General features: G+C 44.7%; 1 protein-coding gene across 3 annotated transcripts in view; it reads left to right on the top strand.

Annotated features, from left to right (window-relative positions):
- LOC144496164 (coiled-coil domain-containing protein 102A-like) overlaps positions 1 to 26,009 on the top strand; it is a 528,300-nt gene that overhangs the window by 110,981 nt on the left and 391,310 nt on the right. For all 3 annotated transcript variants that reach the window (XM_078217149.1, XM_078217150.1, XM_078217151.1), the window contains exon 4: positions 11,508 to 11,616. In XM_078217149.1, coding sequence (XP_078073275.1) covers positions 11,508 to 11,616 — 109 coding nt within the window. The remainder of the gene's footprint in view (positions 1 to 11,507; positions 11,617 to 26,009) is intronic.

Raw genomic sequence — 26,009 nt, 5'->3', positions numbered from 1 at the left:
TAAGAGTCAGCTACCTTGCAGTGGGTCTGGAGTCACATGTAGGCTGGACTAGGTAAGGATGGCAGATTTCCTTCCTTAAGGACATTAGTGAACCAGATGGGATTTTAATGACAATCGACAATGGTTTCATGGTCATCGTTAGACTTTTAATTCCAGATTTTTAAAATTGAATTTAAATTTCACCACCTATCGTGGTGGGATTTGAACCCGAGTTCCTAGATCTTCTCCTAGGTCTCTGAATTACTAGTCCAATAATATTACCACTATGCCACTGCCTCCCCACCTGGTTGTATAATACCAGAAGAGATGAGAGTATGTGAATTCTCCTGCCCGCCTCACAACCCCTCCCCGACTCCTCGAGCAGAGGGGGCACCTAGGCACATTGATGGCTTGCTGGAAATTTCCAGATATATGTGGCATTACGGCCTGAAAAAGACTGCAATGTATCATAGAATCTACAGTGCAGAAGGAGGCCATTTGGCCCATCGAGCCTGCACCGACGACAATCCCACCCAGGTCCTTTCCTATCCCCCTACTCTCCCTGAAGGGGCAATTTATCCTGACCAATCAACCTAACCCGCACATCTTTGGACTGTGGGAAGAAACCGGAGCACCCGGAGGAAACCCACGCAGACACGGGGTGAATGTACAAACTCCACACAGACAGTCACCCGAGGCCAGCATTGAACCCGGGTCCCTGGTGCTGTGAGGCAGCAGTGCTAACCACTGTGCCACTGTGCTGTCACCGTATTTTCTGCGAGAGATGGCGATTCCTTTGAGCAAATTATTAGACAAGCAGGAGATTCTCCATAGCAATTCACCAATATTGCCACCACCAATTCTTGACCTACAAGGAGAGGGATGATTGCAGACAGTTAGATGCATTGGGGATTAAATTGGTCTGAGGCAACACCGCAAGGCAGTCAATAATGAATTGGCAGCACGTCTTACACCCTGCTCGAGTTTATCTTCGATTGACTTCAGCAGTAAAATAAACTGGTCTGGCGATTGACTGTTTTGCATTGTCTCTAGGGCCCAATTTCTCCATCATTGTATTGGTATTTTCATCCTTGGGTTCTCATGGGAATTAAACACCGGCACAGATTTTGTTTTCAGCAGTGGTTGAGGGGCCATCATGCTTACAATTCCCACAGACTGTTTCCATGACAATGTATTGTCCTCAGATGTCTGAAACAGCATGCACCCTTGGTAGGGGATCTAGGATCTATGTGAACAGGGTAGCATCATCATGTATCTTCTCCTGATCTAACGGAAGGATCCTTAATGAGGCACGCAGACTCCAAAGTAGGAAGTGTGAGTTAGAATATTCTGTGTAAAATAATATGCAGGAAGCAAAATAAAAAGATAATTGCTGGCATTTTCCTTTGTGAACAGAATGAATATCCAGGCATTGTGTATTTTTCAATAAACAACACTCTGGGAAACAACTGTTCCCTGGTGTATTTTTCCGTGGTGATGACTCAACAAATCAGAGTTGACTTCCCTGGCTTGAAAAGCTTGGGGAATAATAGCTCTCCATTGGAACACTGAGAACGAACCAGAGCCCACTTATCAACCAATCAGCATATTTTCTCATGCAGTATAAAATGTTCCCTTTCAGACTTGCTATCCTTGTGATTCCTCCCTGATGAGTGCAGGATGAAAAGCTTTGAGAGAATGTATTTTTTGTTTCAGCAACACTCAAAATAAGAGGAAGAGAAAGATTGAGTTTAGGGAGAGGGATAAAAGAGACAGCAAGGAAAAGTTTTTAAAAATGTTTTAAAACTTTTTCAAGATCTCCAACAACAATTAAAACCTGAAGGAATGAGACTTGTAATTTAAAAATTACACTTTCAGTACCAAAGAGGTTATTTTTTGGCAGATTAACATGTAATCACACAATAAAAATTCATATAATACGTGAAAGGACAAATCCAACTTTTTCTGGTGTGTTTAGTCGGTATCTGATAGGTAAGTGGCACAACTTCACAGCTTTAGTGTATTTGAAAGCCAAATCTTAGCATAGTGCCAATGGAACAAAGTTTGTGGAGGAGCAGGACAAACTTGATTTTCCAATTAACTGCTCATCGCTGGATGCCAGATTGTCCGAGCTATTCCATAAAGAGTGGCACGCTAGCACTGTGGTTGGCACTGCTGCCTCACAGCACCAGGGATCCGAGTTCGATTCCCATCTTGGGTCACTGTCTGTGTGGAGTTTGCACGTTCTCCCCATGTCTGCGTGGGTTTTCTTGGGGTGCTCCGGTTTCCTCCCACAGTCTGAAAGTCGTGCTGGTTAGGTGCATTGGCCATGTTAAATTCTCCCTCAGCGTGCCCGTACAGGCATTGGAGTGTGGCGACTAGGGAATTTTTACAGTAAATTCATTGCAGTGTTCATGTGAGTCTACTGTAAGTTTAAAGTTTATTTATTAGTGTCATAAGTAGGCTTACATGAACACTGCAATGAAGTTACTGTGAAAATTGTGACACTAATAAATAAAATAAAACAAAAATAAATAAATAATGGTGACGCTTGTAACCTTGCTGTTAATCTTGCCATGAAATGTGCATGTAGCGTACATCAAGGAAGGTTGTCCGTTCAAGCTCCACTGGAGGACTGGGTTCATATGTTGGGCTGACATTCTCGTCTTGTCCTGATGCACTGCTGCTTTGTAGATTTTGCTTTACACCAATCCCTATCTGCTTTAAACAGTGACTCTGGTTAACATGACTTGAAGAGTAGGTAGACCTGTCAGTCCCCTGGGCAACAGTGTACCCTCCAACACCACCATGATAACAGATTAACCTGTCTCAGTGGTATTTGCAGGAACACGCTGTACATAAAAAGACATTTGCCACTGCTTTTGGAAGTAACTTGTGGTGCATGAAACTCTTTGATACATTTCAGAGAGACGCTAAAATGTTATCAAGGTTCACATCCTTCTTTTAACTTCTGCCCTTGAAGCCACCATGTGGGAATCTCAACTATTAGTTGGTTGTGAACATTGTTTTGTGTTGCATTGCACGAGTGTCTCTGTGTGACAGCCTGTGGTGATGGTAGTCTCAAGTGAAGCAAAAGAGGATAGATTCGAAAACATCTTCAAAAACCACAAGTGATAAAGCCATGCATAAACGACCTTATAGTGCCAATTGTAAAATATAAGTCATAGCACTCGGATTATCTTGGCTACTCTGTCTGCGATATACACTACAAATGCAAATCTGACAGTTGGACCAGTTAATCATAGAATCCCTACAGTGCAGAAGGAGGCCATTTGGCCCATCAAGTCTGCACCGACCACAATCCCACCTAGGCCCTAAACCCCATCCATTTACCCTAGCTAGTCCCCTGACACTAGGGTCAATTTAACATGGCCAATCAACCTAACCCGCACATCTTTGGAGCGTGGGAGGAAACCGGAGCAAACCCACGCAGACACAGGAAGAATGTGCAAACTCCACACAGACAGTGACCCAAGGCCGGAATTGAACCTGGGACCCTGGTCTGTGAGGCAGCAGTGCTAACCACTGTGCCACCGTGCCACCTGCTTAATCTTTAACAGCTGGATGTTGGACTTGTTATTGTGATTGAATGAAGCGATGTACTTCATGAAGTAGAATGTAAGATAACAACAGTATAATGAACTCCGAGTCTGCCAACTGATTTGTTCAATTTCCTTCTCCTCTAATCAATTTTTAAAAGAAATTTTGCTCTTTATATCAGGATAGTAAATTCCTTACAACTTGTATGCTATGTAACTTGGAAAGATCAGCGTACATGTTGGCACAGTGGTTAACACTGCTGCCTCACAGCACCAGGGACCTGGATTAGATTCCTGGCTTGGGTCACTGTCTGTGTTGAGTCTGCATGTTCTCCTCATGTCTGTGTGGGTTTCCTCCAGGTGCTCCGGTTTCCTCTCACAGTCTGAAAGATGTGCTGGTTAGGTGCATTGGCCATGCTAAATTCTCCCTCAGTGTACCCGAACAGGCGCCGGAGCGTGGCGACCAGGGGATTTTCACAGTAACTTCATTGCAGTGTTAATGTAAGCCTACTTGTGACACTAATAAATAAACTTTAAACATAAACTTAAAACATATGTGCCAAGCATCAAACTGCATAATTTGTGCGAATTATCTTTTGTATGAGTGAGGCTCAAACAAATAGAAATGTGGAGCTTCTTGAGTTAAGTGCCACCCATGTCTATCTGTCTCTAGTTAAAAAGGAGGGGGGTGTTTTAAAGTGTTATAAAAAGCAATCTACTGTGAAATCATTGAGGGTTCAAGTATATCAGGAGGAAATTAGGGACTCAGTGTATTACCTTCATTGGGATTTATGTCTATATGCTGAGCTTTGTTGCTAATGTTGCCCAATTTCACAAACTGCTTTAGATTATAACTGAATGAAATTTAGGAAATGAGCAATTTTCATTATTTTATGTTGGAAACCAACACAGTTCACAGTTTTCAGAGGATGCAGAGTTCAGAGATTTCAGTGGAATATTAACACATCAGCTTGAGGTACCAATGACAATGGGTTAGAGCCTCACTGGTGTGAGTCCCACTTTGAGGAGAATGAAGAAACTGGAAATGCTCCTTCTGTGAGCGGCGATGAAGCACCAGGAACAGGAGGAGCACAAAAAGGGGAAAGATGAACCATCTGGTTTTCCGGTCGAGAATGTTTTTCAAATGTGGGACCTCTGAAAAATGGATTTTTCAGCCATTCCAGCTGGCAGGGTCTTCTGGTCCTGCTGTTGGTGAACCCTACTCCTGTCCCACCTTGCCGCAGGTTCCCAGGCGGCAGAGGGTGTAAACAACAGAAAACCCCGTTGACAATGGTCGGGCAGGAAGATCCCATCACTGGCCAATGGCGGGCAGCCTCCACTCCTCCAACAACACAGAATAAGCTCGACACCATCCAGAACAAAGCACTAATTGGAACCCCATCCACCACCTTCAACATTCACGCACTCCACCACTAACGACAGCGGCAGATGTGTGTACCATCTACAAAATGTGCTGCAGCATGAGGCTCCTTCAACAGCTTCTTCCAAACTCGTGACCTTTACTACGTAGAAGGACAAGGGCAGCAGACACATGGGAACACCACCACCTTCGTGTTCCCTATCAAGCCACACACCTCCCTACACGGAACTATATTGCCATTCCTTCCCTGTCACTGGGTCAAAATCCTGGAACTCCTTTGCTAGCAGCACTCTGGGTGTTCCCACAACACATGGGCTGCGGTGATTCAAGAATGCGGTGGTCACGGGCATTCGGCCTCTGATATTCGGGTAAGCGTTCTCCAAGGCGGCCTTCACGACACACGACGGCGCAGAGTCGCTGAGCAGAAACTGATAGCCAAGTTCCGCACACACGAGGACGGCCTCAACCGGGATATTGGGTTCATGTCACACTATTTGTAACCCCCACAGTTTGCCTGGACCTGCAGAGTTTCACTGGCTGTCTTGTCCGGAGACAATACACATCTTTTTAGCCTGTCTTGATGCTCCCTCCACTCACGTTGTTTGTTTCTTAAAGACTTGATTAGTTGCAAGTATTCGCATTCCAACCATTATTCATGTAAATTGAGTCTGTGTCTTTATATGCCCTGTTTGTGAACAGAATTCCCACTCACCTGAAGAAGGGGCTTGGAGCTCCGAAAGCTTGTGTGGCTTTTGCTACCAAATAAACCTGTTGGACTTTAACCTGGTGTTGTTAAACTTCTTACTGTGGTTCAAGAAGACAGCTCGCCACTACCTTCTCAAGGGTAGTTAGGGATGTGCAATGATTGTTGGCCTAGCCAGTGACGCCCGCATCTGACAAATTAATTTTAAAAAATGTTTAAAGAGGCTAAGCTCTGTTCAATAAATTATGTTGAAACACCTGGCAGCTCATGGAAGGAATGGATAGCATTATATATACTGACCCGATATATTCATCAAGAAATATTGAGATTCAAGAATGCTTCTGGTGTTTCCATGACTTTACCAAGAAGGCTGGTTCAGAAATAGCTGCGATATTTCTAAGTATCATAGCTGAACACAAACTCTGTCGTGGTCACACTTGTGACAATAGATCCAACATGCCAGAGGTACTCTGAAGGACAGGTGGTGCTTGAGAATGAACAGGTGCTTGCTTCCATGAATCTACCAAAGCATAATTAATAATAATCTCCCTAAACGTTCCTTTAAAATGTTCAATTCGGTTATGAACCAAAGAGTCATCTAATTTGCTTTTATGAGTTATCCAATGGAATCTTTACTGCTTTTATCACAGAATCGTAGAATCCCTTTAGTGCAGACAGAGGCCATTTGGCCCATTAAGCCTGCACCAACAACAATCCCACGCAGGCCCATCCCCATCCCTGTAACCCCACGCATTTACCCTGCTAATCTCTTGACACTAAAGGGGCAATTTAGCATGGCCACTCAACCCATCCCGCACATCTTTGGAGTGTGGGAGGAAACCCGACGAAAACACACACATGGGGAAACTCCATGCAGGCAGTCACCCAAGGCCAGAGTTGAACTTGGGACCCTGGCGCTGTGAGGCAGCAGTGCTGACCACTGTGCTGTCCTTTTGATAGGATTATGTACCGTTGAAGATATTGTGCAAGAAACTACAAAGGGTCGTAAAAGAAGCCCAGTCCATCGCGCAAACCAGCCTCCCATCCATTGACTCTGCCTACACTTCCCACTGCCTCAGAAAAGCAGCCAGCATAATCAAGGACCCCACACACCCCGGACATTCTCTCTTCCACCTTCTTCCGTGGGAAAAAGATGCAAAAGTCTGAGGTCACGTACCAACCGACTCAAGAACAGCTTCTTCCCTGCTGCCATCAGACATTTGAATGGAACTGAGATATATTAAGTTGATCTTTCTCTACACCCTAGCTGTGACTGTAACACTACATTTTGCGCTCTCTCGTTTCCTTCTTTGTGAATGGTATGCTTTGTCTGTATAGCGCGTAAGAAACAATACTTTTCACTGCATACTAATACATGAGGCAATAATAAATCAAATCAAACCAAATAAAAAAAAGTTCACCAGTTTGAAAATTATTATTTTCTTGCTTTTAAAACTTTGTCCTTATTCATTGTTGTGCTGTGTGTTAATCTATAGATTTGTGGAATTTTATCAAACCTTTTATCGAGCTCGATAGGGCTTACTTCATTTATTTTGGAAACTATCATCTACATATTACTTTCCAATGTACACTGAACATATCCGTGATAGTTTAACCTGACTTACAGAGATGGCATCATCACTGACATTCATTATGTGAAAAGTGGTATCAGGAGCTGGCATTTATTAATTATTTACAAAGTATTCCAGACCGTTGGAATTGAATGAACAGTCAATCCTCTCTGCAAACAGTATAATTTCTACCTGGTGTTATACAGTTACAATTGTTTCTGCCTTAAGGTGGGAGGTGGGTTCACCCAGTCGCTGAGCAGGAGCTGGAGACCTGGGCGCTAACTTAGGGCTACCGTCTAGAAATGGAAAGAAGATCTTGTTAGGAGGCTGACGAAACCGGCAATGCTAAACTTCTCTAATGAGCTCAGGAGGGAGTTGATCGGGGCTGCTGGAGATCGCTTGTGCCTCAATGTTTAAAGGTCACACTGGCAATGAGCATGATTGGTTCCGGCTGATTTCATTTGCCTGCAGGAGATGCGTCCAGATGTCCAGATAACGCTGCCTGTCTCAGGTCATTGCATCTACTGTCGAGTTAGGGCACCTTGATATTTTTTCACTTGGACAGTACGTCTGAGAGGCAGGTGAAGCATGACTTCTTACCAATTATTTTGCTTTTGAAATATCATCAGGTCAATGTCGCTTCGTATGAAACTCACAGTACAGCTTACAGAAGAGTTGTCTATTGGTTAAAAAGGAAGGCAGGTTGTGAGACAACTGCAGAATCACATTCTTAAGTCCATCTTATTTTCCTTTTTCAATGTGGCAGCCCATGCTGCAACAATTTGCCATGACAATATTTCCAGCAATTGCAGCTTTGATTAATTGCCTGGGAGACGTGGGGAGTCTACATTTCAGACTTGGAAAATTACGCTGCAATCTTCCCGCCTCAGGGTCCAATTTGTTTGAAGGAACATTTGATATTGATTTAGATTTGGCTTTAGATGATTTCTGACCTTTTCTCATTTTATTTCATCTTTCGAATCCAGAAACAGAAGTTGTGCATTGCTAAAAAAAAACCTTTTTCTCAAAACTTTTCATCTTGCACTCATCAGGACAGATGCAAGAAAACCAAATTTCAAAGAGAACAACAATTTGCACTGCATGAGAAAAGAGTGCTCATTGGTTGGCAAGTTTGTTTTGATTGGTCAAGATGGCAAATGTAGCAGGGAGCTATTGTCCCCCATACTTTTGTTTATTCCAAAAAGATGCAATGTCTGGGCTTATTCCTTTTGCCTGCAGAGGAATAGTTTCTGCATATGACTATATGTAGCTTCTAGCATATATAAATGTACTACATTGTGAGCCTGACTGATAATCTTAAATTGCTTGTTAGAAACATGGAAAATAGGAGCAAGAGGAGGCCATTCGGCCCTTCAAGCCTGCTCATCATTCATTATGATCATGGCTGATCATCCAACTCAATGATCCCATCTCCCCCCCAATTTTCCTTTGATTGCCTTTGCTCCAAGAACCATATCTAACTCCTTCTTGAAAACATACAATGTTTTGGCCTCAAGCACTTTCTGTGGTAACAATTCCACAGGCTTACTACTGGGTAAAGAAAATTCTCATCTCAGTCTTAACAAATTTACCTCTTATTGTTAGACCATGACCCTTGGTTCTGGACTCCTCACCATCAGGAACATCCTTCCTGTATTCACCCTGTCTAGTCCTGCTGGAATTTTATACGCTTCGATGAGATCCCCTTCATTCTTCTGAACTCAGTGAATATAATCCTAATTGACTCAATCCCTCCTCATATGTCAGTCCCACTATCCCAGGATTCAGTTTGGTAAACCTTCTCTGCACTCCCTCCAGAGCAAGCAATCCTTCCTCAGATAAGTAGACAAAATCTGCACACAATATTCCAGGTGTTGCCTCATCAAGTATATTGCAGCAAAACATCCTTGCTCCTCTCCTTGAATCCTCTCGCTATGAAGGCCAACATACCATATGCCTTCTTTATCAGCTGCTGCACCTGCATGCTTACCTTAAACAACTGGTGTACGAGGACATCCAGGTCTCATTGCATATTCCCCTCTCTCAATTACAACCATTCAGGTAATAATCTGCCTTCCTGTTTTTACTACCAAAGTGGATAACCTCACATTTATCCACATTATTTTGCACCATGCATTTGCCCACTTACTCAGCCTATCCAAATCACACTGAAGCATCCCTGCATCCCCTCACAGCTCACCCTCCACCCAACTATTTGTCATTTGCAAATTTGGAGATATTGCATTTAGTTCCCTAATCTAAATCATTTATTATATATTGTGAATAACTGGGTTTCTCGCACTGATCCCTGCAGTACCCCACTAGTCACTGTCTGCCATTTAGAAAATGACCCATTTATTTCTACTCTTTGGATGGGGTTTTCCAGCTGCACGTGTCCCAGGACCGGAAATTTCCGCCTAAGGTCAACAGATCTTTAAGTGGTCCGCCGAACTTTCTGTCCTGCCCGTTATGATTCCCACGGCGGGTGGGACCAGAAAATCTCACCCTTTGTTTCCTGTCTGCCAATCAGTTTTCTATCCATTTACCCCCCAATGCCATGCGCTTTAATTTAACACGCTAATCTCTTACGTTGCAGCGCAATTCGTAGCACACTTGGTATTATTCAGTCCTTCTGCCCAATCGTGGAATCACACGTTACAGTAGGCATTGGGCTGGATTCTCCAACCTTGTCCATAGCTGGGATTCCCGGCCTCGCTGCAGTGAATGGAGATTTGGCTGAGCGCCACATTCTCTGTTCTTGCTGCCCGTGGTGGCGGCGTGTGAACGGTCAGAGAATTCCGGCCATTATGTTCTGAGTTTTGCAAACATGCGGTGTTTTGTGTATGGTCAGTACTATGCCTATTGTGACCAACTGAAGGGACACACTGTTTGTTACAATCCGTCTGTCATTGGGATGTATATCCTACGTACCTGGCATTGTTCCAGCCCTGAAATTCGTATACCACATTACACATTTGGGGGAAAGGCACAGCACCTCTTTTGGCTTGATGGCAACATCCTGTCAGTGGAAAACACAACTTGTGTTGCCGCTGCGTAGGAGCAGCCTGAGATGGTGAGGTTGACATGTTTTTGAGATAATTTACGCTTAAAGCCAACTACACAAGCATGAGGAGAGCAGCTGGTTAATGTTGAGTGGGTAAATTGACTAAAGTTTTGCTGATAAATAAACAGTGAGAAATATTTAGATAAACAACTCAGAATGTGCAACAAAAATAGATTGCATTAGAAATTTTTAAAAAACTCAGCGAGAAAGATCCATCTGTGGCTTACAATGGTGTGAAAAATTACTATTAAGTCAGAGGATTGGGAAAGTTTGAGCAAAGGGCATTCAAGAAGTTGATAAAAAAGGAAAAAACAATTAGAATATGAGAGTAAGCTAACCAGAAATATAAAAAGTAAATTATATGTGCTTTTACAAGCATACAAAAAAGAAAGTAGCTAAAGTAAATGTTGGTCTCGAACATAGAAAAGCTACCGCACAAACAGGCCCATCGGCCCACAAGTTGCGCCGAACATGTCCCTACCTACTAGGCTGTCTCTTAGAGACAGAGACAAGAGAAATTATTCTGTGTAATGAGGGAATGGCAGAGATGTTCAACAAATGTTTTGGGTGGAATTTCCCCCAAAAAATAAATAATTGGTTGTGAAACAATTTTGTGACAGCCCAAAGACATTATACATCACAACAGACTCCCTACAGTGCACATTTCAGACAAGAAAACCTGTGGGGAGAGGCGATAGCCTAGTGGTATTATCGCTAGACTATTAATCCAGAAACTCAGCTAATGTCCTGGGGACCCAGATTCAAATCCTGCCACGGCAGATGGTGGAATTTGAATTCAATAAAAAATACCTGGAATTAATCTACTGATGACCATGAAACCATTGTCGATTGTTAGAAAAACCCATCTGGTTCACTAGTGTCCTTTAGGGAAGGAAATCTGCCGTCCTTACCTGGTCTGGCCTACATATGACTCCAGAGCCACAGCAATGTGGTTGACTCTCAACTATCCTCAGGCAACTAGGGATGGGCAATAAATGCTGGCCAGCCAGTGACGCCCATGTCCCACAAATGAATAAATAAAAATACTGATTGTTAAAGAATTGTTTTTGAATCATAAATGTGAAATATTGGGACTTAGTGAAGTACTGAAACACTGCCAATTGCTCATTGTTACATGGTCCCCTGCAACTTCATCAGATTCTTGCTGAACATTTCTTTCTTGATTTATTTTGTGAACCGTAAGTGCATCATCTTCAACCAACCGGTGTTTATTGTATTTTTCACACAGGGACAAAGCCACGCTTGGGCGGCAGATTGAAAAACTGGAAGCAGATGTGTCTCAGTGGAAAGTTAAATACGAAGACCTGAGCAAATCCAAGCAGGAAATCCTTAAACAGGTGTGAAACTAGAGGAAAATGAGTAACGTACACTTAGCCTGTTTCCCAGGTCACTGGAGACCTTTTATTGGTTAGGTTAACTTCCTGGGAAATCTGTGGGTCATTACATTTCAAGAGAAGTTGTGGTACAAAAATCGGGTAAAACAGCGGGATTTTCCAGTCGCGCTCAGCACGAGACCGGAATTTCGTACCCGAGGACAACAGATCTTTCAGCGGCCGGTCAAATTGTCCGTCCCACCCTCAACAATTCCCACGGCAGGCGGGACATGAAAATTTACCCCCAATCTCTTATTTTCCAACTTAAACTTGAGGGAAGAACTTGTATAATGATATTTTCATCAAATGTTTAAGAAGAGCTTGCGAGTGGAATTTTCCCGTCCACCCCCCGCCACGGGAATTGTAGTGGGTGGGATGGGGTGCAGGTGGGTGCGGGGGGGGGGATCACGCAAAGGTCCATTAACCTCGGGTGGGATTTTCTGGTTTTTGGGGCGAATGCAGCCGGAAAATCCTGCCCTGCATTTTCACTGCTCCGAGTTAATTGAGGAGTAATGTACCCGTACGGAACTTGAGCTAAGTTTCATGTTAGGCTCTCATTACGTGTGCCAGCCCTTCGTCGCATGGCAATGAGATACTCTTTGAAAGATATATCATCGTCAGTGAATGGATAAGTAGATTCACAAGATTCAGGGACAGATGAAATTCTCTTGAGAAATAAAGGATATGGCAGTGACATCAAACAAAATCTTTGCATCAGTCTCCATGGTTGAAGATGCAAAACAAATGTTAGAAATAATGGGGGACCTAGGATCTAGCAGGAATGAGGAATTTAAAAACAATTCTGTACAAATAAAGGAATCAGTACTAGAGAAATTACTGGGTTCATTAGGCAACAAGTCCCTTGGACATGACAACCTAAATTCTAGGGTTGTGAAGAGGTAGCTTCAGACATAGGGGATTTATTGGTTATCACCTCCTATAATTCCTTAGATTCAAGAACAGTTCCCAAGTATTTTCGAACATAACAAGCACAACCCTTCTATTTAAGAAGGGAGGAAAGGGGAAAATGGGCAACTATTGTTAGTTAGCCTAAGATCAGTACTAGGTAAAATGATAGACTATTATTAGAGGACTGGTAACAGGACACAGAAAATTATCATGTGATTAAGCTGAATCAACATGTATTTAGGAAGGGAAATCATGTTTGGCAAATTCATTAGAGTTCTAGAGGATATATCGACAGCGTGGACAAAGGGGAACCAATGGATGCGGTGTGTTTGGATTTTCAAAGATCTTTTGTTAAGGTGCCACACATGAGTAGGAATAAATGGGACATTTTTGGGTTGTCAGGTTATAAGTATTGGGGTGCTGCTAGGATCTGTACTTGGACCTCAGCGATTAACAACGGGCCATAATGTCTGACTAGCATCAGAAAGAGATGGCTTGCAAGAATGAGAAGAATGTAATTTATACTTACCTGCTCTTTTAAACTCTGGTCTGAGCTGTGGGGTATTTGGATGGGTGGGGGGAGGTTGTGCAGGATAGGGGGAGGTCGGGGTGGGGCTCTTGGAGGTCAGAGGGGTCCAATCTGTGGGGGGGAGGGGGGGAAGTCGAGTTGAGATGGGATGTTGGGTCAAGTCTGCAGTTGGATCTGCATGTTGGGGAGGGGGGTCGTGTCAGTAGAGGAATCCTTGGCATGCAAGGGAGGGCTGAGGGGAGTAGGGGATGTAGTTGGAATCTTGTTTGTGGTGGATGTGGGAAGGATCTGTCTGGGTATTTACAATACTCACCCAGAAGTTAGAAAAAGTCTTATTTCTTCTACCTTTTTTGGAGTACCTGGTATTACCCTGGCAGAACCATTCAAAGTTTGTGATTTAAATGACATTTTCGAATGGTTCCCAGTGCAGGGAAATTGCCCAGAAGAAGTTTTTATTTATTTATTAGTATCACAAGTAGGCTTACATTAATACTGCAATGAAGTTACTGTGAAAATCCCCCAATCACCATACTCTGGTGCCTGTTCATGTACACTGAGGGAGAATTTAACATGGCCAATGCACCTAACCAGCACGTCTTTTGGACTGTGGGAGGAAACCAGAGCACCCGGAGGAAACCCACGCAGACACGTGGAGAACGTGCAGACTCCGCACAGACAGTGACCCAAGCCACTGAATCAAAACCTGTCCCTGGTGCTGTGAGGCAGCGGTGCTAACCACTGTGTCACCGTGCTGCCCCGAAGTCAGCATTTCTGGATGTGGCTGAACAAGAACATGACAGATGGAATATTTTGTGGCAAAATGTGAAGTTATCCACTTCAGTAGGTCAAACAGAAAGAAGAATATTTTTTAAATGGTGAACGAGGGGAAATTATTTGTATGAGGACAGATCTTAATATTCTTGTACATGGATCACAGTAAATTAGCATGTAGCTACAATGAACATTTGGAAAGGCAAATGCTATGTTAGCATTTGTTAGAAAGGGATTAGAATAAACGAGTAAAGAAGCGCTCCAATTATATTGCATTGTTCAGGCCATGTCTGGAGTCGTGGATGAGATTCGATCTCCTTACAAAAGGAAGGCCATATAGGTCCTAGAAGGAGTGCGATGAAGGGTCACTAGTCTGCTTCCTGGGATACGAGGATTGTCCAATGAAAAGAGTATGAATAGACTAGGCCAACATTCCCTGGAGTTTATAAGAATGAGACTTGATAAAATAGATGCTGAGGAAGTGTTTCCCTTGGCTGGGGGATCTAGAACAGGGCATCACAATTTCATTTCGGACTGAGATGATCAGACACAGATGGGAACCAGCGGAACACTTAATCAGATAGGAATCAGTTCCATCCCAATTTCCACTTCATTCTGGCCTGTGGATTTACTGGTCACTGAGGGGTAAACAGTGAGCGTTTCCGTTCAAAATAGGTGGGAGCTTTACTTACATATTATTTTTATTTTTTTAAATTACTGTCACAAGTAGGCTTACATTAACACTCAATGAAGTTACTGTGAAAATCCTCCTGTGGCCACACTCCGGCACCTGTTCAGGTACACTGAGGGAGAATTTAGTATGGCCAATGCACCGACTGTGGGAGGAAACTGGAGTACTCAGAGGAAACCCACGCAGACACGGGGATATTGTGCAGACTCCACACAAACGTCACTCAAGTCGGGAATCGAATTCTGGTCCCTGGTGCTGTGAGGCAGCAGTGCTAACCCAAAGATTGTACATTTTTGGAATTCTCTACAACACAGAGTTGTGGATGCTCCGTTGTGGATTATATTCGAGACTGAGGGTGATAGATTTCTTTGGGCATCAAGAGACATGTGGATCATTTGGAAAGATGGATTGAGACAGAAGGTAATCCATGATCTTATTAAATGGGGTAGACGGCTTGGAGAGTCAAATCATAGAATCCCTAGAGTGCAGAAAGAGGCCATTCGGCCCATCGAGCCTGCACCAACAACAATCCCACCCAGGCCCTATCCCCGTAATCCCATGTGTTTACCCTCCCAATCCTTCTGACACTAAGGAGCAATTTAGCATGGCCAATCAACCTAAACTGCACATCTTTGGACTGTGGGAGGAAACCGGAGCTCCCGGAGGAAACCCATACAGACACGAGGAGAATGTGCAAACTCCACACAGACAGTCACCCGAAGCCGGAATTGAACCCGGGTCCCTGGCACTGTGAGGCAGCAGTGTTAACCATTGTGCCAACATGCTGCCCATGTAGGCTAATAGCCTACCCCAGTTTTGATTTCTTGCGTGCTTTTGTTTCTTGAAGCTGATGGCCCAGCTCTGCATCTGCCTCCCTTCTGACCTAGGCCCTGAGAAGAAAGGTCACAACTGTCCTTTCTAGATAGGTGTGCTTGGTGGTATGTTGGTGGATGCAGTAATCCAGTAATGCATTCTCTCAATGCTACATAAAGGTTGACAAAAAGTAATGGTTGCCTGGGCATTCACCTATCAATGTGATGACGTCTGATGTCTGGCGATTCAGCTCTCTTTGGGAAGAGATGCCTACATCTGCCAAAGTCCACGTCCTCCTACTGGGACCACTTTGTTCCAGTGGTCCCAGTAGGAGGACGTGGACCACCAGCTAGACATCCCTCTGTAGTTCCTTCTCTTTCTCCAAACAGCTTTCAGGACCAGAAACCCATTTAGAAATCCTAATAGGGAAAGGAAAAATTAACACATGTAGTCTGGAAGTAAGACCGTAAGACATAGGAACAGGAGTAGGCCATTCGGCCCATCACGTCTGCTCCGCCATTCAAAGGGATCATGACTGATCTGATGTGATAATCTTCAAACCCACTTTTCTGCATTATCCCCATAACCCTTGATTCCCTGACTGATTAAAACTCTGTCTATCTCAGCCTTGAACATACTTAACAACTCAGCCTCTACATCCCTCTCCGGTAAAGAATTCCACAGATTCACCACCCTCTGAGAGAAGAAATTCCTCCTCATCTGTGTCCTAAATGGGTGACCCCTTACTCTGAGATTATGCCCTTTGGTCCGAGACTCTCCTACAAGGGGAAAAAACCTCTCAGCATCTACCCTGTTAAGACCCGTGAGAATCCTATATGTCTCAATAAGGTCTCATTCTTCTAAACTCCAGTGAATACAGGCCCAACCTGCTCAATCTCTCCTCGTGAAAAAATCCCTCCATACCCGGGAATCATATAAAGCATTCCCCTTTTCATCCACGACCCTAAGTTCCTCAGAAATGTTCTTATTGAAATCTGTTCCAGTGTTGTGATTTCAACCATTGTCACGGTGGCACAGTGGTTAGCACTGCTGCCTCACTGAGCCAGGGACCCGGGTTCGATTCCTGGCTTGGGCCACTGACTGTGTGAGTTCGCACGTTCTCCCCATGTCTGTGTGGGTATCCTCCGGGTGCTCCTGTTTCCTCTCACAGTCCAAAGATGTGCAGGTTAGGTGAATTGGCCATGCCAAATTCTCCCTCAGTGTACCCAAACAGGCGCTGGAGTGTGGCGACTAGGGGATTTTCACAGTAACTTCATTGCAGTGTTAATGTAAGATGACTTGTGACTAATAAATAAACTTTAAACATTAAATTCTCCGTTGCTTTGTGATCTCTCAATCTCACCCTACATTCCACTGTCAGGTCCACCTGAACAATCCTGCAAACCAAGTTTAGTGAGCGTGAGTTACACTTAGGTGTTCTGCATGCCAGGGAGTCACGTGCATGATGCCCCCAGCCCACCTAGTGGGCAGCAGGGTGGCACAGTGGTTAGCACTGCTGCCTCACAGCGCCAGGGACCAGAGTTCGATTCCCGGCTTGGGTGACATTTGTGTGGAGTCTGCACATTCTCCCCGTGTCTGCGTGGGTTTCCTCTGGGTGCTCCAGTTTCCTCCCACAGTCGGTGCATTGGCCATACTAAATTCTCCCTCAGTGTACCTGAACAGGTGCCGGAGTGTGGCCACTGGGGGATTTTCACAGTAACTTCATTGAGTGTTAATGTAAGCCTACTTGTGACAGTAATTTAAAAAAATAAAAATAATATGTAAGTAAAGCTCCCACCTATTTTGAACGGAAACACTCACTGTTTACCCCTCAGTGACCAGTAAATGCACAGGCCAGAATGAAGTGGAAATTGGGATGGAACTGATTCCTATCTGATTAAGTGTTCCGCTGGTTCCCATCTGTGTCTGTTTTCACGGGAACCAGTGGTGAAAATCGGCTCATACCAAAGGAGAGTTCCACAGGCAGTCATAGCCCTCTGGGGACTTGAGGAACTGGCTGTTCTTTATCTGTCAGTTTAGGCAGTTAAAGTCAGCGAACTACGTTATCAACTGGTGTTTATTGGCCATTGGCGAATGTACACTTTCTGAAGAAGAAGGGAAATCTCTGGCGAGTTTGTTCCCCATTCTATCCTGGGGTGTTGGGTCTGTTTGCAGCATTCCCAGTAGCAATCCAATTGATATTATCAATCTAACTCAGCACAGATTGTGGATTCAGTTTGGCGTTCCGTCTGGCTGAAATATTGTTGCAACTCACATTCGTTCCCGTCAAACTTTTCTTTTTTGACTTTTAGTACAACTGTAGTCTTGTGAAAGTATTCCTCTGATTTTCTATTTGGCTAAACATACCAGAGCATTGCCAAAAACATAGTCCACCTACAGCTTAGCCCCGATATCCCCAGATAATGGTCGATAAGAGTGTCTGGGAGTGAGGGAGTGGGGTGGCAGGGGTACAAAAGGGACATCTAAAAAAAATCTTACGGGGAACGTGCCACCAAGCCTCCGTGTGAGCACTCTTTGCCATTTTACACTGGCAGATTTTGTGTTGTCCAGGTGCCTCACCTCAGTGACATATCTAAATCTGGTTCCTGAAGTTCATTTGGGAACTTGTTTTAATTTAAACATTCCTGTGCACGTCTACCAGAGATTGGGAATCCCAGCAAGGAAAAGAAGGTGGTAGCTTCTGACTCAAGAAGGTAAGTGCCATTTATTGCACACCTTGTGGGTTGGAAGGAGCAAGTGCTCCTATCTGCTGAGCGTGGCCCTTTATCCTCCTCCACCGTGATCAGTGATGTTCCTCGCACAAGTCCCGACTCCCCTCCCTGTCCCTCTGGGATTGGCGACTTCCTCCACTCCCTGCCTCTTGCTTACCCCTTTCTTGATTCCTGAGGACCATCCCCGAGGATATCTAACTCGGCCTCCAGCCGGTGGTTTTCCTGACAGCTCATTAATTAAACCATCTTCTGGACAGGAAATGGAAGAAAACAATTACAAAGTGGTCCTGATGTTAAATTCGGCAGGACCCTGCTCTTGCAGAGTTAGCTCTGTACTATCACTCTCTTCCCACACCCTCTTCACAAAGTTCGAGACTCCTGTGTTTCCCCTATGGAGAGGTCTAGTGGTATTGTCGCTGGATTATTAAACTAGGAACTCAGCTGATGTTTTGGGGACCCGGGTTCGAATCCCGCCACAGCAGATGGTAGAATTTGAATTCAATAAAAAATGTCTGGAATTAAGAATCTACTGATGACCATGAAACCTTTGCCGATTGTCGGAAAAACCCATCTGGTTCACTAATGTCCTTTCGGGAAGGAAATCTGCCATCCTTACCAGGTCTGGTCTATATGTGACTCCAGAGCCACAGCAATGTGGTTGACTCTCAACTGCACTCGGGCAACTAGGGATGGGCAATAAATGCTGGCCAGCCAGCGACGCCTGATGCCCATGTCCCATGAATGAATAAAATGAATTATTCAACCTTGACAATAAAACACTGGAAAAAACAATTAAAATTTTTCATCATTTCATTTCATAGTTGGAGAGAGGGAGAGTGATGTTTTTGTTGATGGCCTCTGCACATCACTGTATATTAAGCATTTTGATTTTATAACACCCTAGTTGTTGCACTGCAGTGTATCAAATAACTTTTGTTTCTGCCATATACAACTCTCAACCTTCTCCTAATTGCAAAATGTCGCATGCCTTAAAGTCATGTCAAATGTTTGCTCAGGCTTATGCCACTTCAGATCATGGAAGTTTTCTGTAGTGTAAAGTAAATGCTACTCTACCTTGGCAAATCAGCAGTTTTACTCAGTGTATCAATGTTACCTCAGTGATAAATATTGTCATTACTTTAAATGTGATTATATCTTCTGTCACTTGTCAAATACCAGCACGGTGACACAATGGTTAGCACTGCTCCCTCACAGCGCCAGGGCCCCGGTTCAATTCCAACTTTGGGTCACTGTCTGTGTGGGCTTCCTCAGGGTGTGCACATTCTCCCCGTGTCTGAGTGGGCTTCCTCAGGGTGCTCTGGTTTCCTCCCACATTAAGAAGTCTCACAACACCAGGTTAAAGTCCAACAGGTTTATTTGCTAGCAAATACCATAAGCTTTCGGAGTGCTGCCCCTTCGTCAGATGGGGTGAAAATCTGTTCTCCAACAGTGCACAGAGACACAGAAATCAAGTTACATTCCTCCCACACTCCAGAGATGTGCGGGTTAGGTTGATTGGTCATGCTAAATTGACCTTAGTGTCAGGGGATTAGCAGGATAAATATGTGGAGTTATGGGGATAGGGCCTGGGTGGGATTGTTGTTGGTGCAGACTCGATGGGCCAAATGGCCTCCTTCTGCACGGTAGGGATTCTGTGATTCTATGACATTGGCCAGTTGGAGAACTTGTTAACTTTTGAATATTTGCTTATTGCTCTCTCTGAGTTGGAAAATAATCATTGAACCAATTCCTCCCTTTGCAGGACTATGTAGTAACTCTGATAGACACAGAGCTAACACTGGTATTAAATCAGGAACCTAGTTCCCAATTCAATGGCCCACTTTGCACTGCTTCCAATTTCCATCTGCACCTTTTTAAGCATCTCAGGCCTGGATTTTCCAGCCTTTCCCGGCGGCAAGATCTTCCAGTCCCACTGAAGGCAACCCCCCGTGAGAAGAGCTTGGCAACAGCATGGATGAGTCATGCAAAATGCTGTAGACTTTTGTTGGCGGCCAATGGCGATCCACCTCCATCACGGGAAAACACACAATTGGCGGGGGGGGGGGGGGAGGGAGGGGCGGGGGGGGGGGGGGTGTGGAAAATCTTGGGCTCAGTCTTTAGCAACTCTCTCATTTCTTTTCCAAAACCCTTATCAGCTACTACCCGTTTTCCTTGCTGAAACCTGTTCCAGTCTCTCAGTTTTAACCTTTACCTAAACTATTCTCATCTCCTCTGCTTTGATTTCTTAAATCCATATCTTCATTCAATCTCGGCAACATTAAGAATTTGCCTATTTAATTTGTTTTTTTGCAACCAATTAAAATACGTATCAGTGTGGGCTAAGCTAAGCATAGTACTGCTGCTCATCTGCTGATTTTGCTTCTGTGTAAATGTATTTGTTGAAATAAACCAGAGCTGTAATTTTAGCCTGAATTATTGATACAACAGAGTTGTTTTTGTCATCTGGTAAGAATGCCATGAATGATTGGTGATCATCCTTTGCAACTGCAATGTACATTATTAGCAAATGAAGCATTCTATTCAAATACATGCACTAAAAGTGTTGATTTTGGTTCATAGAGAATGTGGGTCTATCTGTGGACATTTTGGTTTGTTATTAAGATAAATTGGGCTGTAAATTGTAACACGTCAGTGTCATGTATTTTCCTCTCTAGTCACTGCTTTGTTTGTAATTGCTTGTCCTGGTTGCTTAAAAACAGGCTGATGTACAGCCAGGTTGAAGCATGGATCTCATTGAAAGATCTTCAGTACTTTGTTAACCACTTGAGCATTTTCACATAGATATTCTCAGCCTCTGTTCTTGTTTCAAGCTCCCGGGGCCAAGAAACACACCACAGGGAGGCCAGAGAATCCTTTGTTTCATTTGTGTGTGGCAGTGGTGGAATCTTCTAATGAATAAAACTCCATGCTTGTGGGCTTTATTTTGAAAGTATGTTTTAGGCGAATTAGCTTTATTTTAAATGCTCATTCTGACTAAACCTGATCTCTTTCACCGTTTGAGATGATGACTAATTTTAAAACCTTACAGTTCGATTTTTCTGCATGACTTAACCTCGTCTCTTCCACTAACATCATTTATAAATGAACTCCCCGCATTAATCTGCAACAAAGGCTGGGGAACCGTCAAAATGATGTGTTATATGATCATGAAATTTTTAGGAAATTTAAAATTGCATGAACGCAACCTGTCGCCAGAGTTCTGCTTCAACATAAGATCGCAAGGCCAACTTAACTGCACCTCAGATTTAAACACTCCAATATCAATTGAGGTTCTCTGAGGTACGTGGAGGAGTTTTCTTTGCACTGCTTTGCAAAAGATGCTGGTGTTTGAAGAAATGAGAATTGTAAGATGCCTTAGAAGCAGGCCTTTTGGCCCATCAAGCCTGTACTAGTACATTCTCCCCATGAGCTACCTATTTAAATCCCGTTGATCTGTTTGCTTCCTCTCTCCTTTAAGTCTTTTTTCAAGCAACAATCTAATTACCTTTTCATGGTTACTTAGAGTCTAGTATTGACAAAATAGTGGCAGTCTTAAACTTTGACCTCGCCCTAAAACGATGATTTGAAATTTATTGTAATGTTACCTGACAATTCCAACAATCCAGTTGTCTTCCCGCACCTGGTGGTTGCACTAAGGCAGATTTTCATGTTTCCATAGTTAATAATTCCCCAAGCAGGTCGCTAGTCTGTCACCAGGGGCTTATCGCTTGAGGGGAACCACTCCACATCAAGCATGGCTGACCAGGAGTCTCTCTCGCTCTTAGCGCCAGCCATTGGTGTGTTTGGAATTGATTTGCTGGTTGACACTCGACCTGTTTTGGCCGCATTATGAACGCTCCTGCCTTGATCATCAAGTCCTGGGGTGGGACTCGAACCCGAAGCTTCTGGCTCTGAGGCAGGGACACTACCCACTGTGCCACAAGACCCCCTAAACTCCAGACATGGGAAAGTTCTTACTCGCTATATTCTATTCCATTCGTCATGTTCTCTGATTGAGTGTACTGTCTGTTTGAAGCTGCAGGGCGGCACGGAAGCACAGTGATTAGCACTGCTGCCTCACAGCGCCAGGGATCCAGGTTCGATTCCCGGCTTGGGTCATTGTCTGTGTGGAGTTTGCACGTTCTCCCTGTTTCCTCCGGGTGTTCCGGTTTCCTCTCACAGTCTGAAAGACGTGCTGGTTAGATGCATTGGCCATGCTAAATTCTCCCTCAGTGTACCCGGAGTGTGGCGACTAGGGGTTTTTCACAGTAACTTCATTGCAGTGTTAATGTCAGCCTATTTGTGATACTAATAAAGAAACTTTAGACAACAAGCTCCAATTTTCCTCTCTGCCGATCACTACGTTCCGATCTCCTCTCCCTCTCCTCCCCGCCGACCAACACTTTGCCAATCTTGAACCGCCTGGCCTGTGATTGTCTGACCCCCCCACCCCGATGGTGGACCTTGACCTTTCGCTCCCCATTGCTGCTCCCAGTGGTCTCCCTATACATCCTCCCTGTCTGGTAGCCAATCAGGCTCTTCATCTGGCTGCCTGCCAGATGGGATATACAAGTAGAAAATGATAATGAGTTTTTAAAGTTTATTTATTAGTGTCACAAGTTGGCTTACATTAACACTGCAATGAAGTTATTGTGAAAATCCCCTACTCGCCACTTGGCGCCTGTTCGGGTACACTGAGGGAGAATTTAACATGGTCAATTCACCTAACCAGCACGTCTTTCAGACGGTGGGAGGAAACCGGAGCATCCGGAAGAAACCCACGCAAAATCCTCCAGTCGCCACACTCAAGTGTCTGTTCGGGTACACTGAGGGAGAATTTACCACAGCCAGTGCATCTAACCAGTATGTCCTTTGGACTGTGGGGGGAAACCGGAGCACCCGGAGGAAACCCACGCAGACACGGGGAGAACATGCAAACTCCGCACAAACAGTGACCCAAGCTGGGAATCAAACCTGGGTCCCTGGCGCTGAGAGGCAGCAGTGCCAATCACCATGCCACTGTGCCGCTGTTAGTGAGGTCCCAGCAGTTAGATGTGGCAGATGTCTGCAGCCTCCCAGTCTTTGTACCCTTTCTGTAAATATCGGATGGTAACACTTCCCTGACTCATGCACTCTCATCCCATCTTCACCACTGCGACTGCCCGCAATTAACATTCCCCCTCATTGAATCAGGGTCCCTGAAAGTCTCTTATATATGTGAAACTGTGTGTGACGTAACGTTAGCATAATGTTAACCACTGTAAAAATTGTTAAACGCATTTATAACATATAAATGTCAGCGGCGGAAGGAGACTGCGTATTTCTTTTGTCAGATAAAATAAAATACTGCTGTATCAATGTGCTGCCTGCAGAGGGCAGTACAGACACACATTTACTCAAACTGATCACCATGTTGCCAAATTGACCCCCCAAATTTCTAATGATTTCCTCTCTCTTTAGAATGAAGATGCTTTTAAATATCATTGAGTTTCATCTGCGATTGAATTCATCTGTATTTTCCTGACAAGTGTCCATCATATAACACAGTGTGTCAAAATGTGCAGGCCCTTTCTCAAAATTTTTGTCCAAATTTCTCAGCGAGATGGACAGTTTCAGTCTCAGTTTGGCTGAATTCAGTGAAAGCGTGGAGTCAGTGTAAAAACAGTGATCATGGACGTAGGAGCAGAAGTTGGCCATTTGGCCCCTCGAGCCTGCTCTGCCATTCAATGAGATCAAGACTGATGTGATAATCCTCATCTCCACATTCCCACCTTATCCCGTGACCTTTGGTTCCCTTACTGATTAAAAACCTGTCTATCTCAGCCTTGAACATACGTAACCCAGCCTCTGCAGCCCTCTGTGGTACAGAATGCCACAGTATCCAAAGATGTGTGGGTTAGGTTGATTGGCCATGGTTGTGCCAGGGGATTAGCGTGGTAAATGTGCGGGGTCAGGGCCTGGCTGGGATTGTTGTCGGTGCAGGCTCGATGGGCCGAACGGCCTCCTTCTGCACTGCAGGGATTCTTTGAGTAATTTCATGGCCCAGAAACTCAGTGCGGTTTCCCCTCAATCTGCTCTGAATTTGGTTTGTAGTCAGCGAGTGGGACCGGCTGAGAGCCGCCACAAGTGGTTGGAAACGGCTGCTCCAGCCATTTTCCCCAGCCTTCTCCAGACCTCCTCCCAACTGGCTGCAGCAGAAACTTTCAGGACCTGTGCAGCAGGATTACCTCTCACTGGTTGGCTGTTCCAGTGAACCTCGAGGCAGAGCTGTGAAGAAAATAAAGAGGGGAAGGATTGCAGGGTTCCATTCAAACAGTTTAAATTCATTAGTTAAAGGCAAAATACTGCGGATGCCGGAATCTGAAACAAAAACAGAAAATGCTGGAAACTCTCAGCAGGTCTGACAGGAGAGAGAGGATGTTTCAAGTCAGCCTTTGTCAGAGCTGAAGGCAAAGAAAATCGGACAAGATTTATACAGTGAGGGTTGGGGAGGGTGTGGGGGGGGCTGTAATTGGACAAAGGGAATGTAAATGGTGATGATAAAGGCTGAGAATGGTGCTAAAAGCGGCCATTAAGAGATCGGAATGTGTGAGTGGCAGAACAAAGGTACAGATTGTTAAGGACAATCTTGGTAGGGTGGGAAGGGATGAGGGGGTGTGGTGGAGGGTGGGGGTTGGGGTGGGGGTTGGGGTGGAGGTTGGGTCGGGGGTGGTGGCGGCTACGTTATTACTCTGGAGATACAATGGGTTCTCACACAAGGGAATATCGCATAGACCTCAAAAGGAACTCTTCCTTTAGAGGTTTGACTTTAAGTACTAGAATGGTCTAGTTTGGACCAGGGAGCGGCGCGGGCTTGGAGGGCCGAAGGGCCTGTTCCTGTGTTGTATTGTTCTTTGTTCTTTGTTTGTTCTTTGTTTTGTTGTTGTACTTGATGATCGGAACAGGCTAAATATAGCCCAATGTCCCTGGAAAGACAATGGACAGAGTTTTCCTGTCCCGCCCGCCACGGGAATCATAGTGGGCGGGGGCGGACCATGCAAAGGGCCGTTGACCTTGGGCGGGAATTTACGGTCTTGGGGCTAGTACGACAGGATAATCCCACCCAATAAGCCTTTTGTTCTTCCCTTCTCTAATTTTAGTAAAAAAATAGGTTGCCATGCTTAAGCACAAGCTCACAGCCAATAGCAAGTAAAAAAACTGCTGGAGGATTGATCACAATCGAAAATGGCTTCACAGAAATGAACACAAAGTGGGAGAAAAACAGTAGTTGTAAAGATGCATTTTAAGATGAAGCGTGAATTATTCATGCCCAGCTGTGACAGAAGTCAATGGCACAGAGGAGCTCTGTGCTCCAGAGGGTGGGTAAAGGCCTTGTCGATAAATTGTGCACAAGACAGCAGAGATCAGCAACTCAGGAAGCACATCAAGTTCAGCAGGCACTAACCCAGACAATATAGCTGGCATGACAATAGGCTCCCTGCTATGTGAGCACAGCACAGCAGCAGGGCCAGGCACAGCAGGGGCGGTTCCTGCGATGTGTCATGGAATCTGAGGATGGCTACAGCACAGAAGGAGGCCATTAGAGTCTTAACACTGAAGGGCCAATCAGAAGTCTCCTAGCTTGACAGGGGTGGAAGGCTGTCCTGACAGGCAGGTAAGGAGGCAACTTCTCACTAACCTCTTTAAAACTTGAATGAAATAATGTTACTTGCAGGTAGGCCACCACTGTGGGGTTGAGGGGTGGTCTGGGGTGTGGAGAGTGCCTCTACACGCCAACTCTTACATCCAGACAGGCAGGGAAAGCCTCTTGGTCTACCTGGGGTGCAGGCCTCTCATCCTGTCACTGGATGCCCAGCAAGCGCCTAAACCGAGCCCACCGGTGCAATACACTGGAAGCCACCTAGAAATTCCC

The sequence above is a fragment of the Mustelus asterias genome, chromosome 7, assembly GCF_964213995.1.
Source record: "Mustelus asterias chromosome 7, sMusAst1.hap1.1, whole genome shotgun sequence".
Classification (NCBI taxonomy): Eukaryota; Metazoa; Chordata; class Chondrichthyes; order Carcharhiniformes; family Triakidae; genus Mustelus; species Mustelus asterias.
Note: the sequence above shows the minus strand (reverse complement) of the source record. Positions and strands in the feature narration are given on the sequence as shown.